Source organism: Lepisosteus platostomus, chromosome 14, assembly GCF_059453375.1.
Source record: "Lepisosteus platostomus isolate fLepPlt1 chromosome 14, fLepPlt1.hap1, whole genome shotgun sequence".
In the NCBI taxonomy this organism is placed as follows: Eukaryota; Metazoa; Chordata; class Actinopteri; order Semionotiformes; family Lepisosteidae; genus Lepisosteus; species Lepisosteus platostomus.
Window position 1 is genome coordinate 19,365,712 of NC_142624.1, and position 13,393 is coordinate 19,379,104.

Genomic DNA, 13,393 nt, shown 5'->3' on the forward strand with positions numbered 1-13,393 from the left:
TGACGACATTGTCATTAACATGCTCATACAACACGGCTGGAAAATGAGAGACCGAGAAAACAACATCTTCCTCACTTACTTGCATCAGCAAGTGATTCCTATTCCGCTTCTGTATCACATAGTTTGAACATGGTGTCCTATTGCTATGTTGTGTACCACTCTGTACCACTCTCTTCCACAATGCTTTCCGTCGCAATTCAGAGCCTGCAGGAATTCATGTCTCCTAGCAGATGGTTCCCCATGTTTACCAAGCTTGCTAGTCCTGCTATTGCTGCTAGACGCTAGTGCTGCCACCTGTTTGCTGACTCGAGGCTTTCAGAGGAAAGGAAGATCCTAATCACGCACACTTCTGCTCACATGCCTATATGTCTTGCACCTGGGTATGTGGGATCTCTCTTATACCCCTCCCCCCTACCCATCTGCACCCATGCAGCAACTCCCTGGCTCAACCCTCACAATACAGAGGGAGGGTCTGCCCTCACCTGCTGTCAGCCGGGCAAGCTACGCCTAGTACACTTCACATATCTCTTCTCTATCTCACATTTATTAGGATCTAATTGAATCTAACCATGTCTAAATATACTGTATGGACTTCGGTTAACCAGTGTTACTTGGTTTCATCAGAAGAAGAAATCACTCATTCTTAAAAAAACAACAAAAAGCTAAGGCTATGTACAATGGTATATCAGCGCTTTTGTATTTATAATAGAGAAAAGACAGGATGGTCATTTCAGTGTAAAATTACAAAAGGGTAGAATGGGTGTGATTCCAAGCCTTTTCTGAGGTATCAAGAGCATGATTTAGCATAGCTGTAACTGTCACATTTGGCTAATTTCTGTCCTGTTGCAATACTGTATTTACAGATACCCAGAATTTTAGTACATTTTGATTGCTGCAGTATTTTCCTCTGTAACAACATAAGAGAGGGAAAAGAGTCGTTACTGATAAGAAATCAATTTGGTTGAAGTAGTATATCCAGAGATAAAATCTAAAATTGTACAGCAGATACACTGTATGAAGAGCAGAACTTAGAAATTTCTGAGCAATCCCAGAATATGAATCTTACAGACATATTGTATTAAGTTTCTCATTTTTAACTCAAGTATGGGCTGTATCAGGTTTTGCTATAAATGCTGTAAGAATTTTTATTTCCCAGGAAGATAATTGATTTTGCTTTTTTTTAATGAACTGAAACACATTTAGCTCCACCAGTGAGATTCACAGCTCTTCCAGATTCTGAGAGGAGTAAGTCCATTGAAGCAGGCTGCCCCATTGTGCTGCACTGTGAGGTTTCAGACCCCACTGCCCAGGTCTGCTGGTACAAGGATGGAACAAAGCTCCTTCCACAGAGTAGCATAGACATCCAGTCAGAGGACACCACAAGACGAATGATAATCCAATCAGCAGAGCTGGCCCACTCTGGGGTGTACAGCTGTGACGCTGTTGATGATGTCATGAAATTCAAGGTGGATGTTAAAGGTGATTTGAATTTTATTTTATATGTTTAATTTATTATTAAATGTTATATAATATGGTGGAAAAAATAAGACAGGACAGTCCAAAGATGATTATCTCACTTCTTTAGGGTGACCCTATCTCTTTTATTGGAATGTGGTATTGTACAAATCCTTGGGATAATGCACCATATATACTGTATGAATGAAGTATATAACATATATAAAATCAAGTTTATCATGGTTATTTAATTTAAGTTATTGTAAATTATAGATAATGCATTTTCATACACTAACAATTAAATTTCATTATTATCTTAAAATAATGTTGTTTGGTAGTTACAAAACCAGAAATCACTATATCCTAATCCAACACAAAAATCGCAAGATCACAAATATGAAATATTTTGTTCTTTAATCGAAATCTTGTGATGTGCTGTTAAGCCATAATTTCAAGACAAATATATGAAGTACATTGATAGACAGTAAAGGATTACAAAAAACTGAAAGAGAAACAGGAGCAAGAACAGAATAGTACTGTGTACACCCATATATCAGATGTTGTGAACAAATGGGAGGGTTACTAGAAATGTAGCATGGGCCAGAACCCAGCTCTATATTTTACTAGTATGAGCATTTTATTTGTAGTAAAGTTAAGAACTTAGCTATTTTGAAGTGTTGCCAGAAGGAAATTTGAATATTTTAGGACAGTGTTCCTTAGCCATAGTCCTGGTGGGCCAGTATCTCTACAGGCCTCCAGTCCAGGTGGGCTTTAACCTGAATCAGCTCATCATTGGCTTAATTTAACCAGTTCAACAACTTCTCCCAGTTCTCCTGCTGCTGGTGCTTTAAAGAGATCCAAAAAACCTATAGAAAAAGAGGACCCCAAGGACCAGTATTGGGAACCCCCTTTTTAGGCACTCGATATTAAATTTTTCATCATAAATTAAGCCCTGACTATATGAAAACCTTCATCAGTGTGAGGGCTGAAAGGAAACATGCAAAGGCTAATTGCACAGAAAAGACTAAAAAGAAAGAAATACAAGTTTTACATGTTGCACAAAACAACTGCTGTAAATATAATATCTTCATCTATTTCCAAGATAGTCATTTATATATTTTTTCTTGAATATGAATTTAAACACCTTTAGCTCCACCAGTGAGGTTCACAGCTCTTCCAGAGTCTGAGAGGAATAAGTCCACTGAAGCAGGCTGCCCCATTGTGCTGCGCTGTGAGGTTTCAGACCCCACTGCCCAGGTCTGCTGGTACAAGGATGGAACAAAGCTCCTCCCACAGAGTGGCATAGACATCCAATCAGAGGGCACCACAAGGAGAATGATTATCCAATCAGCAGAGCTGGCCCACTCTGGGGTGTACAGCTGTGACTCTGTTGATGATGTCATAAAATTCACGGTGAAAGTTAAAGGTGATTTAACGCAGATTTTTAATTAAAAAACATAAGTAATTTAACCTAGAGATAGACTGTGCTCATTGAAACATGAACATATCTAAAATAGTTTAAGGACTTTTAAGTCGGCATCACTTCATCTTTAAGGCTTGGCATCAGATTTACAGTTTTAAAATCCTGATACTTGGTTTCAGAAATGAAATCACAAAACCTTAATCTACTGCAAAATTATATTTTTTCCAGATACAATGTTTTTTTACACTTACACGTAAATTCATTTCTGGCTTTATCAAATTTTGCTATAGATGTTAGAAAAATCCATAGCTGTTTCCAAGGCAATAAATTGATATTGTTTTTCTTCAAATTAATTACAACTTCTGTAGCTCCACCAGTGAGGTTCACAGCTCTTCCTGAGTCTGAGAGGAATAAGTCCACTGAAGCAGGCTGCCCCATTGTGCTGCACTGTGAGGTATCAGACCCCACTGCCCAGGTCTGCTGGTACAAGGATGGAACAAAGCTCCTCCCACAGAGTGGCATAGAAATCCAATCAGAGAGCAGTGTGAGGAGACTGGTCATCCAATCAGCAAGCCTATCACATTCTGGGGTGTACAGCTGCAGCACTGTTGATGATGTCATGAAATTCACAGTGGATGTTAAAGGTGATTTGTAGCATACTTTAATTTATGTCCAAATTACTAACAAGATTTTCTAATATGAAATTGTAATGTTCTTTAACATAGTTCTGCTTAATGTTAGTCATTAAATGTAATATACAGTACAATATGGCCAGAGATGTGTACAGCATTTTAAGTCTTTTACTGTATATAGACATTAAGTATAGAATTCTATTCAAATGATTAATCCTCCTTAAGATCTCATGTTTTAAAGGAAGTTTGCAATGCTTTCCTAAATAACAGATAGTAATGTGAAACAAGTTTCATTTTATGTAAATGAACCTAAAAAACTTTATTACACCATACTCATAGTATTTTGCTTACTTTTTTTAAAAATAAGCACTTGCGATATACAGTAAATGTTTTCTTCAAATTGATATACAGTAGCTTACCATTAATTGCCCTGCAACATATTTCTTTTACTATACCCATAGCTCCACCAGTGAGGTTCAGAGATCTTGATGGAGTTGAGAGGAACAAGTCCATTGAAGCAGGCTGCCCTGTTACATTGTATTGTGAAATCTCAGACCCTACTGCCCAGGTCTGCTGGTACAAGGATGGATCAGAGCTTCACCCACAGGATGGCATAGACATCCAATCAGAGGGCTGCATGAGGAAATTGATCGTTCAGTCAGCAGAGATGGCCCACTCTGGGGTGTACAGCTGTAATTCCATTGATGATGTCATACATTTTAATGTGGATGTTAAAGGTGATTTTCAAAATACTTTATAAAATCTTAGCCACTAACAAATTCTGTGTGGTACTAAATACATTATCCAGATACTGTTCAGTCTTGAATAGTAACATTTGATCAGTGAAAACTGCATAGGTGCAAAAATCCTAACACCTTAAACATAACACCAGTCTCTTCCCATTAGAGATGGTGAATCTCTAAATAGAAACAACTCTTGATGATAAATTGCATCATAACTCCTCAGAACTCCAGAAGATGTGTGAAAGTGGATGCTTGTTCCAAAGGGCACCAATAGTTGAGCTAATTATACAATATACGCATACAACTCCATTCATCCTATTTCAATTGTTAAAGGAGGCATTTTCAGCTGTAACAAACAAACTTAGAACATGAATAGCTCTTGCATTTCTTGTCACCTCCTTCAAAAACTAAATAAAAAACGAAAAGAAGCCAGTCTCAAAAACAATATTGTATTCTACACAGGAAATCATTTTGGATAGGTATTCTTTTACCCTCCACCAATAATATATATGAACATTAAGTTATTTAATCCTGTAATGTAGGATTAATGACTAAATTGATTAAGGTGTGGGTTATTTCATATGTTAAAATATACTGAGATTTTTTACAACTGTAAAAAGTCAGTATAACTGCTTACTGTAGGAAGAATTATATTTCACTATCTCTATGGTTGATATTTAAAAAAAATAGTCAGATACAAGAACCTTCTTTGTACTTAGTTACATTCTTTTTTTAAAAATAACTGTTTATAATATTTCTATGCTGAGTTACTTTGCTTTAGGTTGATACAGTTTGCACTAACAATATACTGTACATATATATAATACAAACTTTTAAGTACGAAACACATAATGCTTTTAAAGTATATGTTTTTGCTTTTAGTAATTAAATCAGCTACAAAAAATGCACTAAGTGCTATCTACAAAGGTTTAAACTTGAAATAGTTTAAAATCCAAGAGATTAAACACATTGAAATGTTTTTCTTTTAAAAAAATAAACACCTGTAGCTCCACCAGTGAGGTTTACAACTCTTCCTGAGTCTGAGAGGGATAAGTCCACTGAAGCAGGCTGCCCCATTGTGCTGCACTGTGAGGTGTCAGACCCCACTGCCCAGGTTTGCTGGTACAAGGATGGAACAAAGCTCCTCCCACAGAGTGGCATAAACATCCAATCAGAGGGCACCACAAGGAGAATGATTATCCAATCAGCAGATCTGGCCCACTCTGGGGTTTACAGCTGTGATGCTGTTGAAGATGTTATCAAATTCAAGGTGGATGTTGAAGGTGATTTTAAAGATAATTTCCATCCAAACTACTAAATACTTCCGTGAGTTATTGGGTATTGCTTCATCCACTAAAACACCTTATTTTTCCATCAACCTTGAATTGTAACACATAATAACTAAATATGCTTTGTGAGATAATTTAGAAGAAGCATCATAATAATAATCTCTTCCATTATCACTACAGACTCAAATATTCTTATTGTTTTAACTTGCAGTCCCTAAAGCCCTTGAAAATGCATGGCAGAAACAGCTCTTTACATTTGAATGAAATAATTACGAGAAGGATCAGTATTGAAGGCATCAGCACACATATTAAGAATTAAATTATGATAACATTTTGTTTTTAAAATTGTGTAATTTGTAACAGGAAATGCATATCTTAAACATCCCTAGGGCAGCAGTCTCTTGGGTAACCAAATAATGCATTACCATTCACAAAGCAATCTTTTAAAATGTAAGTAAGCATGATGAATGCTATATACACTGTATAAACTGAGAAATTAACAAAAAATTGAAAACCTTCACTGTTAGTATGTCTTTTAGTGTCTATGTCTGCAACTCACCAACACAAACCTCAAATGCAATATTCTAATCCATCTTCACAATTGTCGGTTTTAACTTAAATAAGATAAAATTATATTGCCCTAAAGAAAACAAATTTATATTGTTTGTATTCTGTAAATGACATACAGATGATGATGTGAAACCATTTCTTAAATCTTTTTTCTTTAAACAAATGAAAATACCCAAAGCTCCACCAGTGAAGTTCACAGCTCTTCCTGAAGCTGAGATGCACAAGTCCATTGAAGCAGGCTGTCCAATTGTGCTGCACTGCGAGCTCTCAGACCCTACTGCCCAAGTCAGCTGGTACAAAGATGGAACAAAGCTTCTCCCACACAGTGGCATAGACATCCAATCAGAGGGCAACTTGAGGAGACTGGTCATCCAATCAGCTCAGTTCTCCCGCTGTGGGGTGTACAGCTGTAAAACTGCTGATGATGTCAGAGAATTTTATGTGGATGTTAAAGGTGACATGCAAAACGTCCGAGAAGAACCTTGTTTTCCGCTAATTCCCTTCAAAGGACAGCTAACAAATTCATCAAATTTCTAATTTCATTTGTTTGATCAAAATACTCCTGCTCTTAAAATGGACAAAGGATGGATTCCTTCAGTTGTGCTTTTCTGAGCTATTTAACCCTTATCCTAATATCTGTCTCTGTATGTACAGATGTGTTTCTGTATTACTGTATGTGTTTCTTTTAGCTAAGGCTAGCTCGTAATGTCTCTTTGTCTTGTGTGTACCTTTTGCATAAGTATGTGTTGAAAATATTCCATTCATCAGATATCTTAATACTTTTCACAGGCTAAAACAGATAAACACAGGAAACCTCTTCAGAAAAAAGCATGCTTTTCTTCTTACTCTTCCTCTTACTCGTCCTACTCTTCTTCTAGGCTAACAGCATTTAATCATTTCATAGCTTTTATTAACCAAAATGTACCTTTGCTTCTACAGTGGTGACAGTGTTTTAAGTAATCATTCTTATTAGTTTACAGCTTCTAGTTTATGCATGCATTAAAAATGATTTACGCCATTTAGATAGAGCAAAGATTGCACTTCAAAGTATTTCTAGACAAATAACTGTAGAGCTATGTCTGTTTATCTCCAGCCCCTCCTGTCAAGTTCATAGAAGTCCATGAGGAAGATCTTCACAAAAGTGTTGCTGAATCCGAACCTGTTGTTCTGTACTGTGAACTCTCAAGACCTGATGTTGATGTACATTGGTATAAGGATGGAGTTGAAATCAAACCAAGTGACAACATTTCTGTGCAATCTGATGGAACCATGAGGCGTCTTATAATCCAGTCAACCAACCTATCAGACTCTGGCATGTACACTTGCCGTGCAGGAGACAGTGCACTAATTTTCAAGGTTAATGTACGAGGTATGTGTTTATCTTGTTTCAGAAACTTTATTTTTCATAAGTCTTATGGAAAACAAGTGCAATACCTAGTTACTAGAATACAGAAAAGTAAAACGTAACTCTCAGAGAAAATCTAGATAATGCATAAAGTTTCGTGAAAATGTATTTTGATTTAAATTATTATCAAAAGACTCTTACTCCTTGCATCTGTTTTCTTATCTTCTTGAAATCAATTATTTTAGGCTTAGCATTTGATACCATGTCAAACACTTTTTCCGATTGTGATACAGTATATTTTTCCTAATCACATGTTATCCCTGTTGTAGAACCACCAGTGACTATAGTTCATCCAAGAGAGGATGTGCATCTCGAGCGACATGTTTCAGAAGAAATAGTCCTAAGTTGTGAGCTTTCACGCTCCAATAGCACAGTGCATTGGTACAAAGATGGTCAGGAACTCCAGGAGACACAGAATATCAAATTTAAGTCTGAAGGGCCTTATAGAAGATTAGTTATCCTTTATAGTTCCACTGAGGATACAGGAGAATATGTCTGTGATACTGCAGATGATTCCATTTTCTTTCAGGTCACTGTAACAGGTATGTAATGGCCTGTAGAGATAAATATCACGTTCTTGATAATGGACTCTTTGTGATTTTCAAATATTGTTTAGTTTCACGTGTCTGTGGATTTAAAATGAGATTAAGTTTGAACTTATTATTCTTGACATTTTTAAAAAAGTGGTTTTCTGAAAATGTGTTCCATGTGCAGAATGTTTCATATTGAATGTAGCTTAATCAAAGCTAAACTATTCATTGATTTTAACTGGCATATTTTAGTGTCAGCCTGTTATTGACTCATATTCATTTCGATCTCCTTGAACAAGACTCTGGTTCACATCAAGATTTAATTGAATTGAATCATACTGATAAGATAATTGATGTTTCCAAAGTATTGCTATATTCTTTCATTAAAAAATGAGTATTTTGTAGTTAAATTAACCTTCTTTGCCACTTCTGTTCATCTCATTATTGAAATTTCTACAAAATTTACCTTTTAAATTTGTGTTCTGAAGATTTGGATTGACTCCTCGATGACTTATTAAATGCATCTCCCTTTTAGAACCTGCGGCCCATATAGTCTCTCCGAGCCAGTCTCCCCTGGAATTAAATCATCGCACCTGTGAGAGACTGGTGTTGAGCTGTGAGGTTTCCAGATCTAATGCAATAGTACGCTGGTACCGAGATGGACTCGAGGTAGAAGAGAACGACAACCTGATTATAGAAACTGAGGGAGTCCACAGGAGGCTCATCATCCCCAAGACTACTATCCTAGACTCTGCTGAATATGTTTGTGATGCTGTTGATGATTCAATAACTTTTCTTGTGAAGATCTCAGGTACTTTATTTTGACCTTCTATTTCCAATATTTTTCTAATACCTAATAAGGTTATGTGAGTTAATGGGGAAAGCTCACCTAGGGTTTTAAAATAAGATGGAATTTTATGTACAGCCTCTTTCAATAAAAGATTCCCTTTTTGTCTTTTGAGTGAAAGCTAAAACAACATATACTATACAATTTACAAATTTGTGATACACGGACTTATGATGAGTTTTTATTGAGATAAATTCTACAATATGTGATAAGTACTGTACATGAAGGAATAATGTGCTGTACTTTGCATTAACTTAAGATGTGTTTTATTTATGTTTTTTTAGTGTCATAGAATTTTAAAGTTAACTGTGGAGTGTTTTAAAGTTTGTGATTCAACTAATAATTGTGACTTTTTATGTGTAGAACCTCCTGTGAAGTTTGTGCATCCACAAAAAGCTGCTGGCACCATGAAAGGCTTTGTTGGGGAGCCAGTGACACTTGAGTGTGAGGTTTCCCGCTCAAATGCTGTGGTGTGCTGGAAGAAGGAAGGAGTGGAGATCGAAGAAAGCAGAGGCATCAGTATCATTGAGGATGGTGTCCTCCGTCAAATAATTATACACTCTGCCAGTCTAGAGGACGCAGGAAATTATATCTGTGATGCCAAGGAAGATGTGATGAACTTCAAAGTTAAAATCAATGGTGAGATATGGAGCAGCACAAAGTAGTATCTACCAGAACATGCTTTCAGCTCATCAGATCATTTGATTAGATTTTCTCAACCCTTCCTACAGTTTAACTATAACTCCCTGCTTTGCTAAAAGCTTAACTCAGAGAAGCAGGAAACATAAATATTTTTTAAAATACTGTACATTAACTGCAATTGAGAATACTTACATTTCATTACATCTTGATTTATGAAACAACTTTTTTTTAATTCTTTGCAGTATTAAAATGAATGAATAATAATTGATGTTTTAATCTAACGTTAATTGTTTTAACAAAAAAAATAAATTTTCTGAAATGCCAAAGTGCTTCATACATTTACTTAACGTTTTACAGAAATGCTAAATTAGTCCCAACAACACCATTAAGAATGTAACCGTTTTTAACAATATGAAAAAATCAGCTGTAATGAGCTGTGGGCATCACGAAGGGGAAATTTTGTTTTTGAAAGCTCTATGGTATCATGGTGTAATTGTAGAGGGGCTACAAACTAAAAGAGGGTCCGAGGAAAAACATTCCGCTAAGCATGACGAAGTACTGGGGTGATGTTTCCTGGAGCAGTGTATTATAATAGTATAGGGACATACATCTAAAATCTACATATAAATGTCTATGTTGCATGGAAAAAGTTTACGACAGACCTTCATAAGTGTAGTGAGACAAAGATTAATGGATTAATTAATGGATTTGTTTATAGAATGTATTTTCTCAGCTCTCATAGGTGCCCAAAAGTGTTAAAAGAACAAAATACCATAGCATAGTCACATACAGTACTTTTTCTAAATTGCAAACAGTTCCTTAAAATCTCATGCTTTCATTTTGAATTGCCACCATTCTTATTAGGGGACCCAGCACAAAAGTTGCTGAAACTCCATTTTAATCATTTAGACTTTTCTTTTTTCTTCTACCTTTTTTCTGAAATGTGCATGAAATCCAAACTCTTGTATGACAAGTCATGAAATTTAGCAGCATTTCAAAGCCAATTATGTTAGACTGCAATTTATCTTAAAAACTCTATACTCTGTTCTGTTAAAATGTAAATAAGAAATTATGAAAATTATTATTGTCTGAAAGTGCATGTTGTAGAGGTTTGAAATCTGGTGGGACGTGCTACATTATATACATGATAAAATTGCATTCACCAAAAGATGATTAATCATGTGCTTTGGTAATGTAGTGAACACTTCTTTGTCCTTTTGAAGTTGTCAACCCAAAGAAAGCAAAACCTTGTACACATTGAGTAGGATGTGTGACATTATATTATATATCTTTATACGCCTGTGAAGCATTGGGGTTGAATGTCCAATGCCATTGTAAATAGCATAGCTACCTGCATAGCAGTCTCAGTGAACTTATGTTCCACTATTGTAAAGCATTGATTAAAGTAGGCTAATTAAATTATATATTTATGATATTTCAGATGCATATTTTAATTCACTGAAAAAGAAGCTGTTCTCATGTTTACCATTACACAAAAAAGAACAATCACATGCAGCAAACAACTAAAAGTTGCTTAGAGAAGTTACTTAAGAGTACAATTCAAATAAGTACTTATTGGATGTATTTTAAAACCAGAAATACCCTAATAAATCCTGGGATATCTGGAAATTTAAATGTTTTCAATTTCAAGCAGTAATTACATTTATTCTCTAAGTTCAACTCTAATCAAAGTGGAGAGGTTAAGCTAGCTGGATGAAAGATCTTGGAAGGTAAACTTTAGGGGGAATCATGTGATTCCCTGAAGAGGTTGTCTGTTAGATATTACTTATGCTGTGAGAAGCCAGTCCTGAATTCTGAAATACACATTGATGTTCTCTTGTCCACACACATTAACAACTAAAACAGATTTTGTTTTAAATGATTAAGTAGCAGTCTATGTGCAATTAATGATAGAAGTGGAGGCATTCAAGGTTTTCTTCTATTTTTTTTGGTTCTTCATGAAGCATAAAGCAGCTATTTCTGTTACAATTGGCCAAAGAGTATGCTTCATTTATAAGCAGAACATCAAAACTTGTGAGACTGCAAAATATTGAGTTTAATTTAAGTGTAGCCACTATTTGTGATACTGTATATACACTCTCATTTACCAGTAATTTCATTTGCAGTTGTAAATTAAAGTTAGCCTTGGATGATTTTACAATTTTAGTTTTCAAAGCCCTATGCATTTAATCTACTGTATTTCATAAATAAGTCTTGTTACTACAGTGATGAAGAGTCTGAATCAGATTTCAAATGAATTCTTAAAGTAAAATTGTAATAATCAGAAGCAAATTACCAGTTGCTTCCAAACTACTTTTATCAGTTTGTTGGTGATTTGTTAGGAATTGAAACCAAGGTTAAAACTCGTGAATGTATGTGTTTTGTTAATCCCAGAAAGATTAATTAAAAACACATTGATTCTTTATTTGAAATTAGAGACGTTGAAATATATAGTATTGATATTTTTTCCAGAAATTTAATTTTCTTCATTTCTTATTCAGAGCCATCAGTGAAAATATTAAGGAAAGGAGAGCTGAAAATGCAGCAGGAGTTCCTGGTGTCAGATGATATTGTTCTAGAGTGCGAGCTCTCTCGAGCCAATGGGAGTGTAAAGTGGTATAAAGACGGAGAAAAAATAGCAGACAATGACCGACTCTGCATGGAAGAAGAGGGAGCTTTTCGTTCACTGGTCATCCTGAATGCAGAGATTTCAGATTCAGGAGAATACTTTTGTGATGCCCGAGATGACAATGTTGTCTTCCATGTCATTGTGAAAGGTAAAAAAAAGAGTGAAGTATTATTACCTTGTTATTACCTGGGTCTTCTTCAGAGTTTCAAGCTTAATTTATTATATATTCTTTGGTATTTGGAAAACATTTTTACATAATTACATGCTTAAAAAAAGTCCTTAATCTCCTCCAATAACAGTAGAAGCAACTACTTGTAGGGGTAGTTTTCTGAGTTAGAATTTCAATTTTGAAATACTACCACAGCTGTCTGCTGTGTCAGCATCAAAATGTGCTGTGTCAGCATCAGAATGTGCTGTGTCAGACATTACTGAAGGCAGAATGGCCAATAATAACTTTTGTAATGGTCACTTCAAACATAATGTACCTATGCAGTTGGTAGGAAATATTCAGCATTCTCTAACATTAAAACTTACATTTCTTGTCTTCTTATAGCCATGGTTTTAAAGCTAAAAGGATCCTGAACAAACACATTTTTTCAGAGTAAGCCTTCAGAGAATGGCTATAGTTATGATACTCTAAGACTATTATGTAAACAATGTGAAAATCTGTGGCATACTGTATTATAATATCTCCTTCTCTAGAGCCACCAGTATCCATTGTGGGCAACTCTGATAACCCGGAGCACCACAGTCTAATAGCAGGAGATGACCTGGTTTTAATGTGTGAAGTGTCCCGGCCCAATGCTGTAGTTCTGTGGTACTGCAATGGGAAGCTCCTGAGTGCTGACTATCGGACTCGGATTGACAGCCAGGGCACAAAGAGACAGCTTGTTATTTCAGACCTCCAGACATCAGACACTGGGAAATATATCTGTGATGCTACTGATGACAAAATGGTGACCATGGTAACAGTTCAAGGTAAACGAACATAAGAGCAACTGTGAATGAGAATAGGCCATTTGCCTTTTATAGCCAATATAGTAGTTAGTAGGTAGTTGATCCAATGATCTTACCAAGATATTTCTTGAAGGAAACCCCACTATCATTTTTTGTTTTTATATATACTGTAATACTATATTGTCGATTAGCCTTTTTCCATACTCCAAAAACTCTTTGGGAAAATAAGTACGTCCTTATGTATTATTAAGTACATCCATGTTCTCAGTTT

General features: G+C 35.6%; 1 protein-coding gene across 10 annotated transcripts in view; it reads left to right on the forward strand.

Annotated features, from left to right (window-relative positions):
* obsl1a (obscurin like cytoskeletal adaptor 1a) overlaps positions 1-13,393 on the forward strand; it is a 69,304-nt gene that overhangs the window by 32,646 nt on the left and 23,265 nt on the right. For 7 of the 10 annotated variants that reach the window (XM_088607374.1, XM_088607375.1, XM_088607379.1 and 4 more), the window contains 12 exons: positions 1,204-1,479; positions 2,606-2,881; positions 3,247-3,522; positions 3,972-4,247; positions 5,261-5,536; positions 6,291-6,566; positions 7,206-7,481; positions 7,787-8,059; positions 8,583-8,858; positions 9,258-9,533; positions 12,038-12,313; positions 12,868-13,143. In XM_088607374.1, the coding sequence (XP_088463500.1) occupies positions 1,204-1,479; positions 2,606-2,881; positions 3,247-3,522; positions 3,972-4,247; positions 5,261-5,536; positions 6,291-6,566; positions 7,206-7,481; positions 7,787-8,059; positions 8,583-8,858; positions 9,258-9,533; positions 12,038-12,313; positions 12,868-13,143 (3,309 nt within the window). The remainder of the gene's footprint in view (positions 1-1,203; positions 1,480-2,605; positions 2,882-3,246; positions 3,523-3,971; positions 4,248-5,260; positions 5,537-6,290; positions 6,567-7,205; positions 7,482-7,786; positions 8,060-8,582; positions 8,859-9,257; positions 9,534-12,037; positions 12,314-12,867; positions 13,144-13,393) is intronic. The other 3 variants (XM_088607377.1, XM_088607381.1, XM_088607380.1) reach the window with 2 other exon arrangements.